Source organism: Psammomys obesus, unplaced genomic scaffold (genome assembly GCF_907164565.1).
Source record: "Psammomys obesus unplaced genomic scaffold, mPsaObe1.curated_primary_1811, whole genome shotgun sequence".
NCBI lineage: Eukaryota > Metazoa > Chordata > Mammalia > Rodentia > Muridae > Psammomys > Psammomys obesus.
Genome location: NW_026587216.1, coordinates 12,141,568 through 12,164,695, shown reverse-complemented (window position 1 = coordinate 12,164,695; position 23,128 = coordinate 12,141,568). Strand labels below are relative to the sequence as shown.

At 42.8% G+C, this 23,128-nt stretch overlaps 1 protein-coding gene across 3 annotated transcripts in view; it reads right to left on the bottom strand.

The window, feature by feature from the left end:
• Trim55 (tripartite motif containing 55) overlaps positions 1 to 20,689 on the bottom strand; it is a 35,391-nt gene extending 14,702 nt beyond the window's left edge. Inside the window, exons 1-9 of one of the 3 annotated variants that reach the window (XM_055603460.1) lie at positions 20,522 to 20,689; positions 19,820 to 19,992; positions 16,566 to 16,731; positions 15,383 to 15,478; positions 5,770 to 6,003; positions 5,489 to 5,511; positions 5,260 to 5,384; positions 3,850 to 4,088; positions 2,360 to 2,644 (exon numbers count right to left, since the gene is read on the bottom strand). In XM_055603460.1, the coding sequence (XP_055459435.1) occupies positions 2,360 to 2,644; positions 3,850 to 4,088; positions 5,260 to 5,384; positions 5,489 to 5,511; positions 5,770 to 6,003; positions 15,383 to 15,478; positions 16,566 to 16,731; positions 19,820 to 19,992; positions 20,522 to 20,689 (1,509 nt within the window). The remainder of the gene's footprint in view (positions 1 to 2,359; positions 2,645 to 3,849; positions 4,089 to 5,259; positions 5,385 to 5,488; positions 5,512 to 5,769; positions 6,004 to 15,382; positions 15,479 to 16,565; positions 16,732 to 19,819; positions 19,993 to 20,521) is intronic. The other 2 variants (XM_055603461.1, XM_055603462.1) reach the window with 2 other exon arrangements.
• Positions 20,690 to 23,128: the final 2,439 nt, after the last annotated feature.

Genomic DNA, 23,128 nt, shown 5'->3' with positions numbered 1-23,128 from the left:
CCATGTTGTTTTCCTCCCCTATTTCTGTCCCTGAGCCCATTGCCTATGGTTCCATTTTACCGCAGATAATGTGGTGATCAATAGACTAAATGCATGCTCAGGATATTTGAGTGTGTGCAAGTTCACAGCTGACGGTTAGATACAAGGTGGGTGGGGGTTTTACTCACACAGTTACAGACACAGCTGGCACACACAGGGATCCTACAGCCACAGCAGAGCAGATGGCTTAATGAGACAGAAAAGAGGCCTATCATGGCAGGGAACCAGAAATAGCTTCTGCCTTTTAACTCCAGGGATCCAGGCTGCTGCTGGCTAAGGGCTCAGGGAGTAAGGGCTTAGGCCTGTCGAGCCCTTCACTCAAAAGTGCATGCACTAGAACTCTTCAAATATTGCTGATTAAGTGAGTAACTTTCAAAGGATTAAAATCAAAAGGTAAGAAGTCAGTCCCAAAGCAAACCTCATAGCTTGACTATGAGAAATGTACCTGGACACAAAAGGCAGGGACTGTTGAACAAAACAGTGGCTTTTCTTTGATGTAGATTCTATGGTTGCTGTGTGCACATTAATGACTGGCTCTTTATTCGAGATATCTAATGACTGCTACACTTGCAGCATCTTTGTCTCAGAGACCTCCTCTCCAGAGAAAGACCCTGAAGAGAAGAGAGGTTCAAAGAGAACGGAGAAATCTGGGCTAGTGCAGAGGCTGCTCTGGACAGCATTCTTGACAGGGAACCTCCTGAGCATTTTTAAGTAAACAGAGGGAGCATTGCTCCTAAACCTACAGCAGCCCTGCATGCTGTGTGGGTTCTTTGCTGCTTCTCCCTCTGCTGAGCTGGACCCCCTGATCACCGCCTGGAGAGTTCACTCCTACTGGATTACTGAATAATTGCCCATGGAGTCACTGTTCTGGGTTGAGGCTCCCCATGCAGGAATGGAGAATGGCACATGGGCACCTGTACTGAAAAGAAGGGAGCTCGTGGCCTTGAGTAAACATGGTTTTATGGCCAAACCTCAAGGCTTGTGGGAAATGCATCCCTGGGCCTACAGAAGAGGAATACTATGGAAGAAAATACATGAGATGTTAGTAAATGGAAAAGAAAATATTTCCTACCCATTAAAGCAAAAATCAAGCACTGAATCTGACTCCAGATGTAGTGGAGGATAAGAAAAGCCAGAAGTGCTAGGCAGATTGCTAACTCCTGTGAGAAAACAAAAAGAAATCTTCACTGACATCATCACAAATCATTTCTTCAATATTATTCAGACCAACTGTGCCTTGGATGGGAGACCTGCTACATGTCCCTCATGGGGAAACTGCTGCTCTTAACTCTTCCTCTTCAAATGCAGAAATCTCCCTAAAGTCTCTAGGAATTAACAGTCCATACCTTTGGTTTGGGTTTTGGTTTTTAACCTAAAACTAGCCCTAGAAAGGTACTTTACAGGCATTTGCCTTTGTCATTTTGTATCTATCAATAACAATCAGGTACAAAAGCATGGCACTCTTAACTGTCCTGGAGAGACGGGGTCCACTTGAGCAGATACAATAAAATCATGCCATTGGTGTTCACTGTTACCTGATGACCTAGGAGTGCAGCCCACAGAAGCGATAGCTTCTTGTCTGGCAACACTCACTCCTGACACCTTCTTTAGGAATCCCATTCTTCCTTGGAGACAAATTATAAATGGATTCTATCAGCTCTTTGAGACAGGCAGACACCTAACTAAGCATTAGAAGGAACACTTGGACTTCAAATTTTCACTGTAAAATCAAAAGTTTATCGAGCTATATTATCAAATATTTTTAACTTATCAAGAGTCCCTATAAAAGTGCAGAAAACCTTGTGTTTTCCTTACCGCAGGAACACAAGCTTAGGAAGCACAGGTTTAATTGCGCAAAGACTACCTAACCATTGCAAGCACATTTCTGGAAGACACGAATCCCAGATTATTTTCCAGAGCAAATTTAAACTAATTGGTGATTTCTACAAATGCCTCTGAAGCAGGCGATTAGTCTTCGGAAGCCCAGGGAAAGATTCTAAAGGCTGAGTAAGGGCAAGTGAACTTGGCAAAGAACCAAGACACCAGCCAGTCAGTCACTGCAGAGAAAACAGCTTTGCACAGCATGCCGAGGGCTAGGCTGGCTTGCACTCCATGCCCTGGAAAGCCTGGGATGAGGTCACCATGGGCAAAGGAAAGTCACATTGTTCAGTTCTTTGTTTATTCTTGGATAAAATGCTCAAGAGCAAGCCAGCGGTGGCAGATGAGATGGTGGTTTTCCTCTGCTCTCTGGCTGTGCCTATCCCAGCAGGATTGTAGCAGGTGTGGGAAAGCATTCAGACACGAGAGCATCAACACTAACCTGAGAGGCAGCTGCAGGTGCGCTAGATTCCTTACCACTCACTGCCTGCTCATTGGCTGAGGCTTCTGCCACTTCTGCCGTCTGCACACTGGTATCCTCAGCACCCGGAGGCCCTATTTGCCCCAGACCTTCACTCCCAGGAGTGCAAGGTGGATTGGAGATGGTTTTCCGGCTTTGGCCTTTATACCAACTAGGGTAAAACAAGGGATCCGCAGTTTCCGCTGCTGAAGGGCCTGGAGTTTCAGACTGTGTGGTCTGCTGAGAGCCAGTGGGCACCACCTCCCCCTTAATCAGAACAGATGAATCCACAAATAAAAAAAGAAGAAGAAGAGGAAAAAGCAGTCGGTGTTATTTCCCTTTGGGTTTGAACACCCTGAGCTCTTTGGGGGTGCTAGAGCAAAATGCTCACCACCATGCTGTGCCTCTGACTGGCATCTTGCCTTCCACTAGGTGGTATCCCAGATAGGGGAACACAGCAGCCTTGAGTGAATAGTAGTTTATAAAATACCCCGTACAGCAAATTATTGACTAGAACGAACTCTGGCATCATGCTGTGGTCCGAAAAACTGATTTTTAAAAACAACGCTAACCTAATTGATAAAACCCAACCCTCATTAATGTCTGCCCTTCTTTCAATGCAGTATAACTAGGATGCTCAGAAGTTCAATGTTCTGGGAAATGAGAAGTGTTATATCTTGGATTCCTAGGGAGACAGAATATCAAAAACAATTCCATGTCTGAGTGCTCTGCAGAATTTTGTCTCTTTCTATAATCTCAACCCACAGAAACAAAACCGGAACCCCTCTTTGACAAGCCTGCTGTTTCCATCTCATGCAACATTTGGAACTCTGCACACTGAATGCTCTGGAAGTCAACACCAAGCCCCAGGCTGGATAGTGGCTTTCTAAAAGTTTCAGATAAGCTGACCAGGTTCTGCTTCAAGTGCCTGGAACCATGTTCTCTTCAAATGACAAACAAATGGACAACGAAGTTTCATCTGCTCACCCACCAAAGAAAAAGCCAAGTTGCATTTTAGGGCAACCTACTGGAGCTCCTATGGTTTCTCTAGATACCTCCTCAATCACATTCACAAGATTCAAGGTTCTGAAGTAGTCACCTTCATATCTCACCTCGGATAATTTCTATACTGTACTCTATATTTCAATTGATTAAGCAACAAAAAGTAGTTCATACACATGTACATTCTCTCCTTCTCTCTTTCTTTCTCCCTTTCTTTATTGACAGAGATTGCCTCAGATCCGAGAGTGTTGTTGGTAGAAAAGTGGCATTAAATTAAATCTTGCCAACCACTCTAATGGTGATGGACCTTCTGAGTCACCCAGAGGGCTTTCTCCCTGGCATTGTGACTTCCCTGATCTCCTCTTGTTTGCCACCTACAAGTACGTGGCACACAGTTATTTTTCTTAGAACAAGTTGTTTAGAGTTTGGCAATGAGGAAGTTTGACAGGAAGGAACTAGTGAGTGGTTACCTGTGTCACCAGGACATCTGCAGCAGGTGGCATGGATGAAATCGGTTCTGGAGAGACAGCAAGTAGTGGTCCTGGGGAAGCCTGGAGCTCTGAGGTCAGCTGAGAGGACTCTGGGGACTTTCCCATACTCTCCTCTTCCCCTGATGACTCTATTTGAACATTTTCTACCTCTTCTACTTCTACTGCATCCCCTCCTTCTCCTTCTTCTGTTTCTCCTGTGTCCTCATCATCTTCCTCTTCTAGTGAGATAAAATATTTTTAAACATTTTATAACTACTATGGTCCCCATGGAAACAGTTAATAACTAGCACCCACAGTCTAGGGCTAGCAAAGTCATTCCAACTGATAGTTGAAAATGGCCCAGGTGTACCAGGCTGAAACCTTGTGCTTCTCACATTCACCATGGCACCTTGCTTTCATCCCCAGTACAAAACTGTGCCCTCCCCCACTCCTTCATACAACCTCGCTCACAGAGCCTGCTCACATTTAGACACTAGGTACCATATCTGCAAGCTCCTAGAAAGACAAGAGGTGATGCTGTCGCTCGCTTGTTTCTGTCTTGTTAATGAAAATGCAACCCTTTTCCCATCAGAAAGCAATGGCTTTTTTTTTTTAATTCAATGAATAAACAGCTTTTTGGTATAATAACTACTGTGACCTTTTTAAATCTACTTACTTTAATATTCACGCAGGTAACATTAATGACAGGACACATCATATCAAGTACAAATCATAATAACTACGATGAGGATATACCTCTACTGTGTTCATGGGGCTGGTATAATTTAATGACATAGCTAATCGTCCAGCCTGGTACTGTTTGCACTTCTCTTTTATGTCTACTATGGGTCAAGGCAGTCAGAGTTTGGGTCAGGTCCAGAATTATTGACTTCCTCTCAAGCATTTCATCAGGATATTTCTAAAAGAGGGAATTCTGAGCCAAAAGTGAAAGACACAGTTATAGCTTGTGGACCCTATCCTAATTCCACACTATGACAGACTCTGTGGCTTCCCACCATCTCAACCTCAAGTTGATGTGCTGTCATACCTAACCCAGAAGTCTTTTATGTTTTCTTTTCAACTCATCTTTAGTTTTTTTTTTTCTTTCTTTCTTTAAAACATAATGACTCATGCTCCAGGAAAGAGTTGAAGTTGTGCTGTCATCATTGATGTGAATTATTAAGGATTTCATTATCTGGAGTCAACCTTTTGATAACGGCATTAAAACACTATAAAGATAAACCATCAAACGCTGGGTGGTCCTGTAGTGAGACTGAGAGTCGCATTGGTGTGTGAGCCTGTGAAGTTATGGATGTCCATTCTGGAAGGTTTTGAATGTTCCCCAATTCTCTCACCCACCAGCTTTCCCACGTGTGCAATTTGCAACAGATAGTCAAAGAAATAACATACCTCTGTAAAAATCAATTTCACGGATAATTTTTTCTTCTCTGTTGAGGTTGACTGTGAAGTTGGTCATGAGTTCATAACCTTGTTCTATTTTCTCCATCTGAAATGCCTTCGATGCTTCCGAGATCCTGCAGCAAAGATACTTGTTATTTTCTGTCACTATTTAAAGTCTGAGGACCTTGGGTAAAACGAAAAAAAAAATGTGCTGTTCCATCAAACAGAAGGTACTCACTTTTGTAACAGGGTCTTGGCATTCTGTGAAAGCAACAGAGATAAGCTTACTTGACTTTTTTTTTTCATGAAGTTGGTGAGATTTTAATTACTCCATTTGTGACTCAGAATCTCCTAGCTAAGTTTCTAAATGGAGCCCTCTCTACTTACCAAATGGATGCAGCAGCTTTTACTTAGTAAAATAGTTTTTTTTTTTTTAATGAAATGTGAATAAAATGTGGTCGCAGTTAGTGCTCAGCATCCACTTTTTGGGTTTGAGTCCCTGCTTCCAAAAAGTATTACCTGCAGGAACACTGCCATTTCTGGCTCATCCATGAACTGGATCCCTGACTCCACCAATTTTGACACGTTCTCCAGGTGGTCAGAATACTTTCTGATAAGAGCTCGGACATGCTCCAGTTTCTCCTCTTGTGTTCGGGTGATGGCTTGGGTCATTTCAGTCTTCCTCTCCTCCAGGATGCCATAGAGGTAATCGAACTTCTCGCACAGGTCCTGTTTCTGCTTTCTGCAGCACTCCTGTTAGTTGAGTTAACCAATGTCAGAAATGAGTTGTGAGAAAGTCCAGTGGAGAAACTACCTGGGTAGTTTAGGAGACAAGAGCATTTACCTATAGAAGATATGTAGTTTTTTTTCTTTCCCCTTCAGCTGTCCCTGTAGGTGTAGGCACTGTGGTAAAGTTTTGAAAGCCTTATTTTTTATTTATACTTCTTTTTAATTTTTTTATAATTTATTCACTTTACATCCTGATTGTAGCCCCTCCCTCATCTCCTCCTGATCCCCCTATCCCTCACTTTCCCCCCCTCTGCCTCCCCTAGTTCACAGAAAGCAGGAGTCCTCCTCTACTACCATCTGACTCTAGCCTATCAAGTCTCATCAGGACTGCCTGGATCCTCCTCTCACCAGCTCACTGGATACAGCCAAATTAGCTGTTAGAATCGATTTTAATCATGTCTTTTTTTTTTCTGCTATGGATTCCTAAGCATAGACGATAACATCTAAGCTTTGTAGCTGTCTTTCACCCACAACCAAGTTCTAGCTTTTCTTTATAAAATTCTGCTTTCCTCTACCATATACATACCTTGTAGTCCAGCAAAAACCAGCCACTTCCCTTCCTGGCTCATGCTCTTCCCTGAGTCTACAACATTCTTCCCTACACCGCAGCAATGACATTACACTACCATGAAGGAACTGTTGGAGTACCTCTTCTTCCATCAAGGTTCCCTGGGTCTCTAGGGCTGAATGTCATAGCTTAACCTTCTGATGTCCCATAACAGTCACCACTTATGGCACATATCTACATCTGCAGAAGAGGAAAATGCTAAAAGAAAGTGTCCCCACACTGCAAGCCTGACTCTCGCTTTTGCATTGGGTGGATGATGCCTCATGAGTCCGTGTTAAATTATAACTAATTAACTCTCCAGCGGTTACATTTTTTTTCAGCTCCAGAAGGCTGAGTGTGTGTGTGTGTGTGTGTGTGTGTGTGTGTGTGTGTGTGTGTGTTTGTCTTAAAATGTGACTCAGAGTCCAGGGTCTTCAGGGCTGAGAGCAGGTTGTGAGACATAGTTTTCCCCCCTAGCTCTCCTACCATAGGAACTCAAGTAATTTATGTGTGACACCTCTGACCTCACTGTGACCCTTATCTCTTGCTCTTTCAGCTTAATAAGCCCCATTATTTTTGTTGACAGGCCTTGCTTTCTTCTTACATTTTGAATCTATTAAATATCTAAAGTATAGTCATTCTTGGGAATAGGCTATGGGTCTACCTACACGTCCACCAAGTAGAAGAATGTTTCACAAATGCAGAAAGAAAGCATTGGTTCCATAGCTTCCCCCTTTTTAGATTTATTTTATGTGTATAAGTGCTTTGTCTGTGCCCAGAGAAGTCAAAAGAGTACATTGGATCCCCTGGATCTGGAGCTACAGCCTACTTGTGAGCCCCCATGTAAGTTCTGGGACTTGAACCCAGGTCTTCTGTAAGAGAAACCAGTACCCTTAGCCAACAACCCTCAACCAACTTCTACAGTCCACCCTACCCCCCATCATTTCTTGGCATGTGGATTGATTTCTGTTTGCTTGCTTGAGATTGGGTTTTGGTTATTTCTTTGTGTTAGTTCAGGGTCTCACATAGCTTTAGGCTATCCTGAAACTCACTGTGTAGCCCAGACTAGCCACAAACCTCCAGTGATCCCACTTCTCCAGTCTCTTAAGTGTTAGTATAACAGGCATATGTTCCGCATTTTTATGGGGGGGGGGATATGATAAAACCCACTGCTTTGTCAGTTAACTTTAAAATATAATCAGAACTGCGTCTGAAAATAGGTGTCCTAATGGGTGGATAATTCTGATCTCAGAAGTAGGATCATTAGCTGGTAAATCATGCCTTGTGTGGAACACTCTCCTCTGTGTTGTCTGGAAGGCCTCGAGGCTCCTAAAACAATACAGGCTGATGCCTTTGCTTTTGATTGGTCACCAAAAGTAAATTGTGAGGCTCTATTGGCAAAGACTCCATATACTTTGATTGCAGGGCATAATCAATCTGGAAGTCAGCTGGGAGCTCCCTCCCTGCCGGGTAGTTTTCATAGGTGCTATTTGTTCAGGCTGCTGGGAAAGAAAAGCCATCAACAGTCTTACCCACTGGTGGATCCTGCATGGTACCATGTTGACCTGGCAGGCAAAATGTGCCCACGGGGGCAATAGTGACGTAACTGACATGGGAGTAACTAGCCACTTTCTTATCGGATTTTAGGGATCTTGTGGCTGGTGCTGACCTGGTCAAAGTGTCGTGTCTGGGGAGGTCATAGGAAAGGACCTAGGAGGAAACCTACTATTCTGTTATTGTTTATAAAATGGGCATGTTGTCAAACTGCCATCTAATATGTATGTTCATACCTGTAGATTAGATTGTACAGCACATGGTTAGTGACGATACTCATAACTGGTCAAAGTGTTGAGAATAAGTGACGGTTGATTGCCTGGCCCTAAAAGGTGCATCTGTGTCACTCCCTTCCATAGAAGAAGAAGGGACAGAATGTAAGAGCCAGAGACTGGGAGGAATGCTATAAAATGCTGTCTGCTGAACATGGCATGGCTATTGAATCCCTGAACTCATAAAAGCCATAGTTACTTGTTAAGACCTGCCTAAGACTGAGCTGCTAACATTCCTGTGTGGAGAGGAGTCTTCACTCCTACCTTAGGAGCTATTGGTAGTTAACGGCTGCTGAGGAAGAGCATCATTTTCTTTTTTTTTTTCGGAATTATTATCACTGCTAAGATGTCCATGCTCCAGTAAATAGTCTTTGTTCATGAAAGCAGTCATGAACACTTCTGTTCATAAATACAGTCATATAAGAACAGAAAGTAGGGGAAGGTATTGGAAAGAAGAAAACATCCAGAGAGAGTGGTATTGGGAACAAGATATGATCAGAGTACATCATATACACCAAATTGTCAAAGAATTTTAAAATGTTTGTTTGTTTGCTTGCTTGCTTGATTGATTGCTTGTTTTTGAGACAAGATATTTTTACATAGTCCTGGTTGACCTGGAACTCACTATTTAGACCAGGCTTACCTCAAAGTCACAGAGGTCAACCTGCCTGTGGAGTGCTGGGATTAAAGGCATGTGACATCATGCTCAGCCCAAATAATGAAAATTTTAAAACTTACATTAAATGTTTGTGACCTGAACATAGATCATTTATCAGATCTACTATATTGAAAGTGGGCTTTTAGAGGCAAGTACTCTCAAATGTTCCAGATTTACATTTCTTAGTTCATTGTGTCAATACAGTTAACTGCTCACTATATACCAGGTATCATGCAATCCAAAATTCTGCCATGATTGTCCAGTGTTCAGGAAAGGGCAACTCCATCATAAATGATAACTGCAAAACAAAATAATTATATTTTCTAATTTATAACAGAAAAGGTTCATGATCTTCTCTTGCTTGTTTGGCCTGTAATATAATTATTTATAGACTGTGATAAAAAACAAATCTGGCCCTAATGTGTGAAAACTCGACCTTTACCCCTGGAATCATAAGGTTGGAACCTAGAAGTTTTGATAAATTAGGATTTTCAGGGTAACCCAATATGGTTCACACAGGAGATGCTTTGGAAGAAGAAATCTCACTGAATTGTTCTGTTTCCTCTGAGGCTGACTGGGTGCCTTTCTTTCTTTTGCAGGGGCAGGAGTACAAAAATTCTGTCAACAAATAATAAACACCCTGGCTATCAATTTTCTTGGGATAGTTAAAGAACAGGCATGTGCTGCTCAATAAAATAGTCGATTATTCTGAATGAAATCCTTCCTGTGTCTTTGTAAATGTGAAACCTGCACTGCTTTCCATGGTAACTGTGCAGTAATCTGAAAAATAGAATGGGGAAAATGTAGACTTCGTGGGAGAAAATATGGGTTTCTTTCTAGCTGTGTGCCTGCAAATAGGGAACTTTAAAGATGCTTTTTGCCTGGTAAATGTGATTGCCACCCTTTTTCTCTGTTCTCCACAAAATCTTATTCTCTTCAAAGATGCTCCCTTGCTTTTTTTTCATAGTACTTTATATCAATAAATAGATTAAGACCAATTTTTCATCCTTATTTTCCTGCTTCTCTAGAAAGTAATTGAATTAAGATAGATAGTTCATGAACTTTTAAGTTTATTTTTTCACATAGCTTCATCTTTTATGTCTCTGGTTTCTATGCTGTGTGTGTGTGTGTCTGTGTGTGTGTGTGTGTGTGTGTGTGTGTGTGTGTGTATACCTTGTACCTGTATGCATGTGCTTAGACAAACTATGCAAAGTTATGGAAACCACTTATTCTCAGAACAATTTTTAAAAAGATGATGTGTACACAAGGCAATCATGAAACTTACAGGTAAAAAAAGGGGGGGGGAATTAGAAAAGATCATCCTGAGTGAGTATCCCAGAAACAGAAAGACACATGGTATATACTCACTTATAAGTGGATATTAGACATACGATATAGAATAATCATACTAAAATCCGTACACCTAAAGAAACTAAGCAAGGAGGACCCTGGGGAAGATGATCAATCCTCATTCAGAAGGGCAAATGGGATAGACATTGGAAGGAGGAGAAAATAGGGAACAGGATAGGAGCCACCACAGAGGGCCTCTGAAAGACTCTACCCAGCAGGGTATCAAAGCAGATGCTGAAACTCATAGCCAAACTTTGGGCAGAGCACAAGAAATCTTATGAAGAAAGAAGATGAAAGACCTGGAGGGGATAGGAGTTCCACAAGGACAGCAACAGAACCAAAAAAAAAAAAAAAAAAAAAAAAAAAACCTGGGCACAGGGATCTTTTCTGAGATTGATACTCCAACCAAGGACCATGCATGGAGATAAACTAGAACCCCTGCCCAGATGTAGCCGATGGCAACTCAGTGTCCAAGTGGGTGTCCTAGTAAGGGGAACAGGGGTTGTCTCTGATATGAACTTAGTGACTGGCTCTTTGATCTCCCCACACACACACACACACCCCACAAGGGGGAAAAAGCTTACCAGGCCACAGAGGAATACAATACAGCCAGTCCTGATAAGACCTGACAGGCTAGGGTCAGATGGAAGGGGAGGAGGAACTCCCCTGTAAGTGGACTGGAGGAGGGGCATGGGAGGAGAAGAGGAAGGGAGGGCAGGATTGGGAGGGCATGAGGGAGGGTGCTACAGCTGGGATACAAAGTGAATAAATTGTTATTAATAAAATAAAATTTTTAAAAAGAAGACATGTATAGCAGTATCAGGTCAGATTGGATAACTGATGGTATCTCTCTGACTCTACAGCTTCAAGACTCTGTGACTTATAAATCTGGAGATATTCTGATGTTCTTCAGGCTACAACATTTCTTTCTCCATTCCCAGCCAGTTTTAGACCATCGTCTACAGAAGTAAGACATAAACATCAGGCCCAGTTTAGGCATGTGCCACAGGCATGACAGAAAAATTCTAAAGTGGTTTTGGCCGCTGTTTTCACCATGTAAGGAGCACAGCTCTGTGTCTAAAATAGCCTGGAGATAAAGCCTGAGCCTTGCCACTTGTCACTGAGCAACTGTGGCTCCACCCCCCATTCATGTCTCCACCACATTCCTCCAGCATTCATCTGGACACACTTGTGCAGAAATGCAGCTGCATGGGAGATATAGTACTTCAAAAGTCCCATTCCGTTCTCCCAAAAATACACATGAGAAACAGACGTCAAGTTAATAATACTGAACAAAGAACCATCTTAAGTGAGATGAAGAGTTTGCCCAAGCATTCATTCACAAGGCTCCATCATAGACACTTGCTGAGGCCTCATGAGCACAGACTAGAATGTTTCTAGTAAAGGAACAAATTGGGCCTTTAGGCACAGGCTGGGCCTCAGCCTCTGGCCTCTCAGTCTCTGCCTTCTCAGCCTGTGCCCTTGCACATCAAACAACTCTGTATTGGCCAGGGTCTGGAGTCTCCCAACTGATGCTCACTCTGTTGAATTGTGTCATTCCTTCTTATGAGGAAAATAGTTAAGTAACACGTGGCATTTATATAATGCTTGCTGTTGATATCCTTAGCATCGTGACTTCTCTAGGCCAGTCCAAGCCATCTAAAATCTTCCTGGATAAATGCTGTAAAGCCTGAGGGCAGATGAACACAGGCTCAGGAAAGCCATATGGCCAGCTGAGCAAATGTTTCGCTCCCTGCACTCTGCAGACAGCATGCACCCAGGAAATATTCTCTTTTTGTTACCAGTATTTGGGGTCCTCCTAAGAATAGAGTGAATGCTGATGTTCCCATTCATTTTCAGTTTTTTTCCTGGAGGGAGCCGCCCAACTTTGACATTTTGGGTAAGTAGGACCCTGGTAAACTGCTTACACCATTTACAACAGGCTTCAGTAGGTGAAGTGATGTTTCATTTGTATCATCCAGACAAGTGTACGTGTTCCATGATGATTCAAGGTGATGTGATGTAACACTAAGCTCCTTGAATGTGCCTTTTTCCCAATTTTATCACCATAACAATGCAAAGCGGAATTATCACCCCACTGTAAAGCTGGGGAAGTTGAAGGACAAAGAACTTAAGTTGCTCCATCTCCCACCACCCTTTGGGGGTTATAAGCACCTAGGGTGTTTGCTCGCCTGCTCTCAGGCCTTTTAAAGCAGAGCATAGGAATCATCATTGGCAGCCCCTACATCTCCACATGAAACACCCAAACTAATGAAAGAGCCACGCTTGTCCACGCATATGTTCCTTCATGCCTAGTGTTGTTAAAAATATTAGACTCACTTTACAAACATGAGAAATACAAGAGTACGTAAGTAAAGCATTGAAAACTGCCATGCATGATGGCTTATATATCCTGTCCAGAATTCATGAGCCTGAGAAAGGGCATTACCATGAGTTCAAGGCTGGCCTGGGCTACAGAGTAATAACCTGTCGAAAACAAATGAAAAACAAACAACGCCCCCAACCCCATCCTGCTACTTTTCTCCTCACCTTTCCTCCCATGAAAGTACTTTTTAGATATGTATGTATATATTCAAAATGGACATGAATGAGTCTATATGTCCTACTTAATATGCATAGTCCGATACCTGTGATGCTTTTTTTTTGTAATCTTCTTTCCTTAAGAAGTCCAACAACTGAAATAAACATGTCAACCTGATTTTATTTTTTTTCAAAGCACGTGGGATTGAACTAGGTGTCTTTGTGTACAGTAAGATCTCTTTACACTCAGCCTGTTTTTATTTTTATTTTATTTTATTTTTATACAGACTACTCTAGAATGTCTAATTCCCAGCTACTTCCTAAGTAGCTAGGATTATAGGTGTGCATCAGCAAGCCTGGTGTGAAAATGTGCACTTTAAAGATCACTAATATCTTAATGACTTGAAAATAGTGACAACAGACCTTCCCTAGGAATCTGTGAAAATATGTACAAAAGTCTGCCGTGTTGGATGGAGTCATCACCAGCAAAGAAGGGATGATGATGCTGACCTTGGCTGCTCTCCACACTGTCCCTAACTAAACCCCTTCTGCTGAATTAGCTCTGTACTTTCTTGGCTGGTTCGAAAGTGTAATTAGAGACAGCTGCTTCCTGCTGAGACCCTGGCTAGCCTCTGCGAAAGATGCCTGTTGTCCTTCCTAAATGCAGCCAGAATCAAGTTGCTCCCTTGCCCAAGACCTCAGTAGCCAGAGGACTCGCCATGCATCTTTTGATGTCTTTATCCCAGACAGGAAGCCAGCTTCTCCACAGAGTCCCAAGAGGTGGCTAGAGATTGCCTCGCTCCCCACAAGCAACAGGCTGTTTATACACCTCTGACTCAACTCAGCGTAGCCCATATTGAGGTGCTGATTCATGGCTAGTCACCAGCTGGTCTGCACTGTAAATAAGTAAAGAGGTAACAGCTTGGTGTGTCCATTTCTGAATCTCCTAGGCCCTTCACCAAGAGAAAATATTCCTTCTGTAAGTGAATCTCCACATATCAAAGATCTTTTCAGTAATCTGAGTGTGGCAAAGAAAGAAAATTGGTTTGGGTGATGTGTGAATCAAAGATGGAATAACTATAACTAATTGAAATCTTGAAGCCATCCTCTAAGAAATGGCCTTGGACTTGTGACAGACTTCACCTTGGTAATAGAACATAAGGCCACACACTCCGTGCCAGGTACTGTGCTGAGCATCTTCATGCCTGTAACCTCTACAGGAGAGGTGTGATTGTCCCCTTCACAGAAGAAGAAACCAAGGCACTGAATATGCTATGGAGTAACATGGATGGATCTTAAAAACTCAGCGCTAAATTCAAGACACAAAAAAGTTACAATGAAATGGCATTTGTAAAATTAAAAGACATGAATGCTATGATGGTTTAAATGAGAATGGTCCCCATAGGCTCATATACTTGAATGCTTGGTCCCTACTTGGTAGAATTGTTTGGGGAAAATTAGGAGTTACGGCCTTATTAAAGAAAGAGTGTCACTGCGGGGAGGTTTTGAAGTTTCAAAAGCCCACATCAGACTCAGAGTCTCTCTCTCTCTCTCTCTCTCTCTCTCTCTCTCTCTCTCTCTGCCTCCATCTTGAAAGTAAGCTGCAGATTCTCAGCTACTGCTGTGGTGACATGCCTGCCTGTTGTGATGCTCCTCACAATAATTACCGTAGACTCAACCTCTGAAAGTGTAAGCAAGCCTCAGTTAACTGCCTTCTTCTCTAAGTTGCCTTGGTCATGGTGTCTCTTCATAGCAATAGAAAAGTAACTAAGACACATACAAAACAATACATATTTTATGAAAATGCACACACACAGACAATCCAGTGTGTTAAAACTATTATCTTTGGGAAAAGAAAACAGAGGGAAATAACAGGTAATAAGAGAAGCCTTCACGAGCATAAAGAAGAAAAGCAACAAGAAGAGTGTATGAAATGCTGAGTAGTTAATACCCCAGCATGCTAGCCAGAATTGAAGAGGTCTTTCTCCTCCTCAGGGTCTTCATGATAACTACCAGGAGAACATGGGCTTGTAGCTCACACCTTCACCAGACTTCCTGAAATTCCCATCAGCATTTCTGAAGACTATTCAGGTTTCCACCAAGAAATCTTGTTAAATAATAGCAAGTGTTCATTTCCATTTCTGACAACTAATTTGTCTTGTTGCTAATCTTTCAAAAGAAATTGACTGAGGAAGAACACGCACACACACACTAACTGCTTGAGTAGCTGTGGTAAAAATCTGCCTCATCAAGTTGAGAGGTAAGTTTTCTTAAGTGCCGGGAAGTGTTTCAGAAATATATCAGGAAGGAGGCTATTCTATTGAAACATTGGTATAGGATTTCTAGTGTATCAGGGAGACAACCACTAGCCCCTAGGAGTTTCGGGATTGGCTTTTAATCCCTGTGAGTCAGCTGACCTACCTCAATAGTTTTACAGGTGTCCTCCAGCTGGCTGATCACACCCTGGATTCGATCGTTGCTTCCCACCAGTACAGCAATGCCGTCGCTGAGCTCTGTCTAAGGAAGAGAAAACAGAACTCGGGATATTAGGAGTTTCTTAAACATGGATGATCATGGGCTAGTCACAGCATGATCCTCGAGGGCGGTTAATCCCTATGGTATCTATGGAAGTTAACATGGAAACCTATTAGTAAACCTGAAGCTACTCTGAACAAAGAAGGGGTGGAAGTCCCACTTCCCATCCCTCTGCTCATCCCAGGGATTTCCTGACTCTGAGAGCAGTCAAAAGCAGATACCACAGTGTTCCTTGGGGATAGGGGAGGAGGTATAAGTGGACAAAGGAAATTAAAAGTGAGTTGAAAAAAATAATGGCAACAAATGCAAATCTTAATTTCTGGCTGTCTCAGGTTTTATAAGAGTTTGGCTTCCAAGTCGGTTTAACCTCCGATGTTTGAGGTAAAATTGGAATCAGTGATTGTAAGTGGAAGCAATTTATATGTACTGACAAATGTATCCCCTTCACCCACATAGGAGCATCCAGTCTGGGCTGCTGGTGAGACTGTATTGCATTAGAAAGAGGAGGCCCAAATCTAGTCTCTGGGGTGAGGGACATGTACTACATTCAAAGGGAGCTTTTTAGCATCTGGCCTAGGTGACTTGAAGGCCAGCAGGAGACATAGACTTCCAATTGTTCTGTAACTGTGTGTCATGATTATGACTCTCACACAGAAAGAATGGGTTGGAAAAGGTTTTGAAGAGGGCAAGAGAACATTTTATTGATAAACAATAAAAATCATTCTAGGACAGGAAGGAGAAAGTGAAGGCTATCTAATTCTTGTCTGTGGTTTAACTCCAAGTCATCTTAAGCAGGTGGCACTTGACTTAACACTCCGTATCTTCAGCAACCTCCAAAGGTCACAGAGAGTAACCCAGCTCTTCTCCACCTTTTCCTGAACCTTAGCCTTCTCTCCCTCACTGGCCCACTCCACAGACTTGAAGGGAATCAGATATGAGACAAACTGAGAGGCTACTCCTGTAGGGCCTCCCGCATGCACCCTCCCTTTTGCTGGGCTCCAGTCTTTGGCTCATGGAGCTGACTCACTAGCGCTTAGAAGGGGCGGAGGAGGAGAACTGAAGTGCCTACCTTCTGCCTCTGGAACACATGGGTCAGGGGCGCCACCTGGCAGTCCTTATGAGCGCCAAAAACCTTGCACAAGGAGCAGGTAGGCACCTCACAGTTCAGGCAGTAGATATTAATGCGCTCCTCTTCATGATCTTCACACATGGGCTGGTCTGACTTCTTTTCTGGCCTAGGAGGAGGTGAGAAGATAAATATCCATCAACATCGACCAGGGCAGAGCAGAGGAGGGCAAGCTTTGCAAACCCACTGATCCCTGGTCCAATGCATACGGACAGAAGCCTACAAGAAACTCGAGTCCTAGGCAGTCTGGAGAATTGAAGCCAGAATCTTTAGCCTCTATAGAATATTGTGAGGGCAGCTATAAAGAGGAAGACTTAGTGGACATCTTAAGATATTACTTGTGGAAATGGATTCCATAAAAGCAACACTGTACGCCAACAGAGGAAGACACGGATCCAAGGGATTTAACCCAAGGAGGAGTAAAAGGAATTCCAAATGGAGAGTAGAACCCAGCACTGAAAGGGCTCAGTCTGCAGCAGAAAGCTGATAGTCAATAACTAACTTTGAAAAATAAAAATAAAAACAGGACATAGTGCTTCAGTGACAGACCATGTCTTACAAAAAAGGAACACAGTGAAAGACATCTGACCAACCATTGGCCTCCACACACATGTGCACATATACATGCCCCCACATGAACATTCACACATGCATAACACACACACACACACACACACACACACACACACACACATCTGGTAGAGTAATAATAGAATCCACTTCAGAGACTTTTGAGAAAACCAAAAAATCACACCTGAGCCACAGAGAAAGCTCTGAACAGAGTCTAACAAATAGCATGGAGTCATTTTGTTTATTATATGTGCAAATTAATCACTATTTACAATGCTAATATTAAACAAATTAGTGTCTTCTATTGCCTAGCTCAAACTGTGGAAGATGCATCACCATGCAGAATGTTAAATAAAGCCAGGATTTGTCAAGACTCCAACTGTTCTGTTAGAGGTCAGGGTTGAATAATACTTCAAAAGTTCATCCTGACATTTTTCCCTTTCTGTTGACACTCCTAAAGTCTAGAGCTGATGTTAGTTTATTCTGTATATCCAGGGTTATTCTAAGGTCATCTAATAAATCTCAAGGCTTGGAGTTCAGGTCTGTTTGTCTTCACAGTTTCAGGAACAGCTAGTTTTATGTGACTACACCACTTTAGGCAACTCCAAAAGCAACTTGAGCTTAATAAACAATATAAGAATTTTATAATCACAAATATATCCCTATTTCATTCTGCTTTTGCTTTAGTGGTACAGATTTGACTGTTTTTGTACCATTTGTTTCCCATCCCTTGAAGGGGCATCAGGCTGACTTCATGTTAAAGTAGCACTACTAACACAGCAAGTTATTTGTTAGTAACATTTCCTGTCCTCTAGATTTCATAGTAAACGCTATCATGTTCATGTTTGAAGTTCCCACTAGGTGAGAAAGAAGAATCGCAATAAATAGAACACAGAAGACTGTCCTTGGTGCCCTTGTCTTTAGGAGCTACATTTGGAGTCCCTGCTCTATGAAATGCACTGTACATGATTCTGAAACCATTGTCACATAAATGACTTTCAATAATTGGCTGGTTATTAGTTGCCAGGGTAATCTCTTAAGGAGACAATGTACAGTTGAATTTTCTTGAGGTTATAATATAACTACACCATTTCTCCCTTCTCTTTCCTCCCTCCACACCCTCCCATCTAGCAGCCCTCTTGCTCTCTTTCAACTTCATGGTCTTTTTTAAAGTCAGTATTACATACATATATGTATATACATACATATTTCTAAATAAGACCTGCTCAGTCTATATAATGTTACTCTAATTATGTTTTCAGGACTTACTACATGGTATTAGATAACCAACCTGGTTATTGCCTAAGAAGGACTATTTTCCCACTCTCAGCATTTGTTAGTTGCCTATAGTTCTCTGGGTTGAAGCTCATGGTCTTTCCCCATACACTTTGGCATGTCTGTTGGTTTCCTTGCTCGTTTTGTGTTTAGGAAGTCATGTTGAAGGGATGCAGTTTGGGCTATAACTTCTGATGTTAATACTAGACACAGTCTTACAGCAAACTCCATAATCTGCTGGCTCTTAGAGTCTTTACCACCACCCCTACCCCCTGCCCTGCACTGTTCTCCAATGTTCGCTGAGCTTTGGGTGTGGGAATGTTTTGTAGATGTATTTATCTGGATACCTCTGTTGAATTTTAATACAGTAAAATACAGTGCAATCAGATCTGTAACACTTCTTTTCAAGCGATTTGGAAGCAAGGGGAACAGGTGCCTGTAATATGTCATCAGCAATTCTTCCTGAGTTCCATCTATAGCCTAATTTAGCTCTGAATCTTGAGCAGAAACTAATGGCCATGATAATCACAATAATTTCATGCTAGATTAATTGAACAACTTTCCTGAAAAGAGTGGAAGGCTTTTACAGCCCTGCAGATGTCCCGTGGGCACAGGCTCCTTGTAATAAGGATCGTAAGGGGTCCACTTCTACATGATTTCCCCCTGGCTACCAAGGTTTTAGTCTCAAATAACCTGTGCAGAATTGAGCTAGCGGTCTTCGCACCATGCCTTTTAGGAACAAACTCTGTAGTTTCCTCTCTAAGAATGGAACTGGATAGCTTGTGTGGTGTGATAAATAAAAAGATTTTAAAATGTTGTAATGGCTGGATGCCTATGACATAGCAATTAATCAGCAAGCGAGTACTAAGAGTGGGCCGTAACAGGGAAAGAGCCTGAAATGCATTTCCCCTCCCTTTTCTGTAAATGAAGTTTCTGCAGACCAGCATTACACCTTGCCTTGAAAGTTACATAGAGCCAACATGGCGAATGATGATGTCAGAGTGTTTTTTAAAGTATAAATATTACTATTATTTAGACTAGAAACTGGGAAATGATGTTTCTTAATTTATGTCCATGTTTGTGCTAGAGTTTTCCTGTATCAAAGGATGTGGAATTATAAGAAACCAGCAATGTATCAACATAATTTAAACGAATGTGATACAAGGCTGTGGGTCTTCTTCAACATGACTCTTTGATGGCCCACTCCAGCACCTCCTCTCCTCCACGAACAGCTCTGTCTCATTGGTGAGGACTAACTCAGAAAAGCCTTTAACAAACACCTAGTGCAGCAGCCGGTTAAGACGAATACACACAGAGCAGCCAGTAGGCCTGGCTCTCAGCACTGCTCTTACCTGGTGGATTCCTGCTTGTAGATATCAATGATGTTTTCCACCAGCAGGTTCCTCTGCAGTCCATAGACCCCGTGTCTGTCTAACACCACCTCATGTCTGCAAGAGGGACAGCGGAAGCGGCCCCCTGACGCCACAGTGGTGCCTCCTCTTGTCGGTAAGTATGGGTTAGAGGCCTACTCTTGCCAAACAAAAACAAAAAAAAAAAAAGAAAAGAAAAGAAAGAAAAAGAACAGAGTAACCCCACGGGGAGCTTTTTGGAGACTTGTTTTCCCTCTCTGACACTACACACAATATGGACTCCTCAGGGCTTACTGCAAGCAGTCCTGAAACACAGGGCCCTCCCTGGGCCGCAGCCATCGGCAGTACACTCTGGTCTGTGAGGGGCACTTTTCTGTCTTGTGTTTTCATAACCCAGAGTTTCAGCCAGAAGCTCCCATGCTCATACCCTGGGCAGTAACCCATTTTCAATCTTTAAACAGACTCAGTGATCAGTTTTGTTTTACTAAAGACAAACGTGGTTCTTAGAATTAAAACACAATGGGATTTGTGAGTGAGGAGGGGTTGGCAACCAAGCTCAGAGAAATGATTCTAATACTCTGAAAGCAGCCTCGGAAAGCTCTCTGAGGGAGCTGACTTTGACTGCAAACGCTTGGGGCAGGGCGGAGGGACTCCCAGGAGCCTCCACGTTCCGGACAAACCTACCTGGAAGATGTCGCTGGCGCATTTCCTGCACAGGTTGTGCTGGCAGGGAAGAATGACCACAGGCTTCGTGAACATCTCCAGGCAGATGGGGCAGATCAGTTGCTTCTCCAAGTTATCCATAGTCTGCTGCTCTTTGGAGAAAGACTTGTAATTCAGAGAAGTGCTCATTTCCTGGCCGTCCCTGAGCGTGATGCCAGGGCAAGGGTGTGCTCCCAAACGGCTCCGTCGAGTGTTTCCTGGAAATAATTCCAAGGACTGTACGATCAAGTGTCCTTTATGTTTCTCTCTGTGGAGGACATTGTTTCAGGCCCTGGTTCAGAGTGGGTGATGGAGCTGTTTTTAGCAACCCAAGGTCACATGACCCTGGACTGACTTGTCCATATAAGCCAGTGACAGGAGGATGGATTCTGACAGGTGACAGAGAACAGGAGTCAACATTCTTGCCCTGGGGAGTAAGGGAGTGGGTGGAAAGGGGATTACAAGTCCCATTTAGCAGGGGTTACAAAGGGAGGGCGATCTGAAGCCCACAGTTGTCAACAACAAATGCAAATGTGCGTGCCTACCCTCTGAGCCATGCCCTGGGTGAGCACTCGGAAAGAACTTAGTGACAGGCTCCTTCAAAATGCAACCCTACGGTGTAACTGGGTAAGAAGCATTGTTTCTTCAGACTTCATGAAGGAAACAAGCCACCCAAAGTAACATGGCAGCAACTGCTTCCCTGCAAGTAAGCGAAACTTCCCTGCAGATCTCCATTTGGTCCCACAGGACAATCCTGTAAAAAAAGCAGTGTATGGTGTTAAGTATTTCATCTTTGCCAAGACTGCAGTACAGGAAAAAATTCCAATTGAAAAGCTGAACGTGGTACCCTTTCGCCATAAACAGACACTTTTTCTTTTTATGGCTGTTGATGTGTATGTATGAATGTTTGCATGTGTGTGGGTGAGCATGCTGTGCACATGCGTGTGTCTGGCACCAAGAGTCACTCTCCATCTTATGCACAGAGCAGGGCCCTTTGAAGCCGAAGTTGGCTGATTACTGTGGCTAGCCATCTTGCTCAGGCGACCCCCCTGTTTCCTCTAGAGCTACAGGTGGGAAGGCACGCCCAGCGGGAATCTGGAGTCATCGATGACTTTAGGAACCAAAGTGTTGAGAATGTTGTGGATGTCCTTCCCAGAATGCCCTCTTTCATCCAGTATCCCCACACACACCCTAAAACACAAAGAAGTTTGTGACAGTCTGTTACCAATGAAGCTTACTTTACGACAGCCATACTTAATGGGACGGCAGCTGGCATGTGAATTGCGTACTGGAGGGAAAATGGAGTCCTAGGTACCTGCCCAATCTGTTCCTAAGGTGTTTGTGCATTTTGCCCTTTATTCAAGGCCATTTTTAAAATTGTAGTATCCCTAGTAATGTCCAGTATTCTCAGTCTGCTCTTGTATCATAAACACAGATTCTGACATTATCCAGGAATTTGTAAAAAAAAGACTTTTAAATTAATTTATTTAATCACTTTACAGCCTGATCACAGCCCCCTCTTTCCTCTCCTCCCAGTACCACCCTCATACCCCCTTCCTCTTCCACCCTCTCTCTCCCCAACCCTGCTCCTCCCTCTCTTTGAAAAGAAAGCCAGGCTCCAAGGGATACCAACCCACTTTGGCACCTCAAGTTTCAGCAGAACTAAGCACATTCTCTCCCACTGAGATTTGACAAGGCAGCCCAGCTAAGGAAAAGGGATCCAAAGGCAGGCAACAGAGGGCCTCTACTCCCATTGTTAGGGAACCCACATGACGACCAAGCTGCATATCTGCTACATATGTGTAGGGGGCCTAGGTCTCTAGGTGCAGGCCATGCAAGCTCTTTGGTTGGTGGCTCAGTCTCTGTGAGGCCCTGTGGGCCCAGGTTAGTTTACTCTGTAGGTTTTCTTGTGTCTTTGATCCCTCCAGCTCCCTCAAGCCTTCCTCCCACTATACCACAAAACTCCCCAAGCTTGACCTATTGTTTGGTTGTAGGTTTCTTTTAATCAGTGTGTATTCCATGTAAAACTTTAAATCAGAGAAAAAGCAAAGGGGAAACTTATATCAGTTTTTATGTGAAAACTTTTTAATCTTATTTCTCTATGATTTCAAAAATCCCAAACAAAACACAAAAAATCCCCAGTGTTCAGTTAATTACAATAAAGGGCAGGTCATGGTGACCTGTTTGTGCAGTCAGTCTTGTTCTATATGCACAGTCAGCTTATATATAAGTCCTGTTGTCTAACAATAAGTTACGTGAATGCATAAACATCAGGGGAATTTTTGTAAGATTCAAATTTTTCAATATTTATTCAGCAACGACAGTGAAGAGAATTCATACCACTCTCCTGATGAATTGTACCCTGTCACCTCACTTTAGCAGTTAGATTCTTTAGCAGTTATAATTACTTTGGCTATGGAGTTCTGAGCTCAATATATGAAATAATTTCCAGGGGAGTTTCTACTGAGGAAGTAAAAGACCTTGCAATCTAAAGAAAAGTACTTATTAGTCAGGGTTCTCCAAAGGAATAGAATCAGCAGAAGTGTGTGTGTGTGTGTGTGTGTGTGTGTGTGTGTGTGTGTGTGTGTG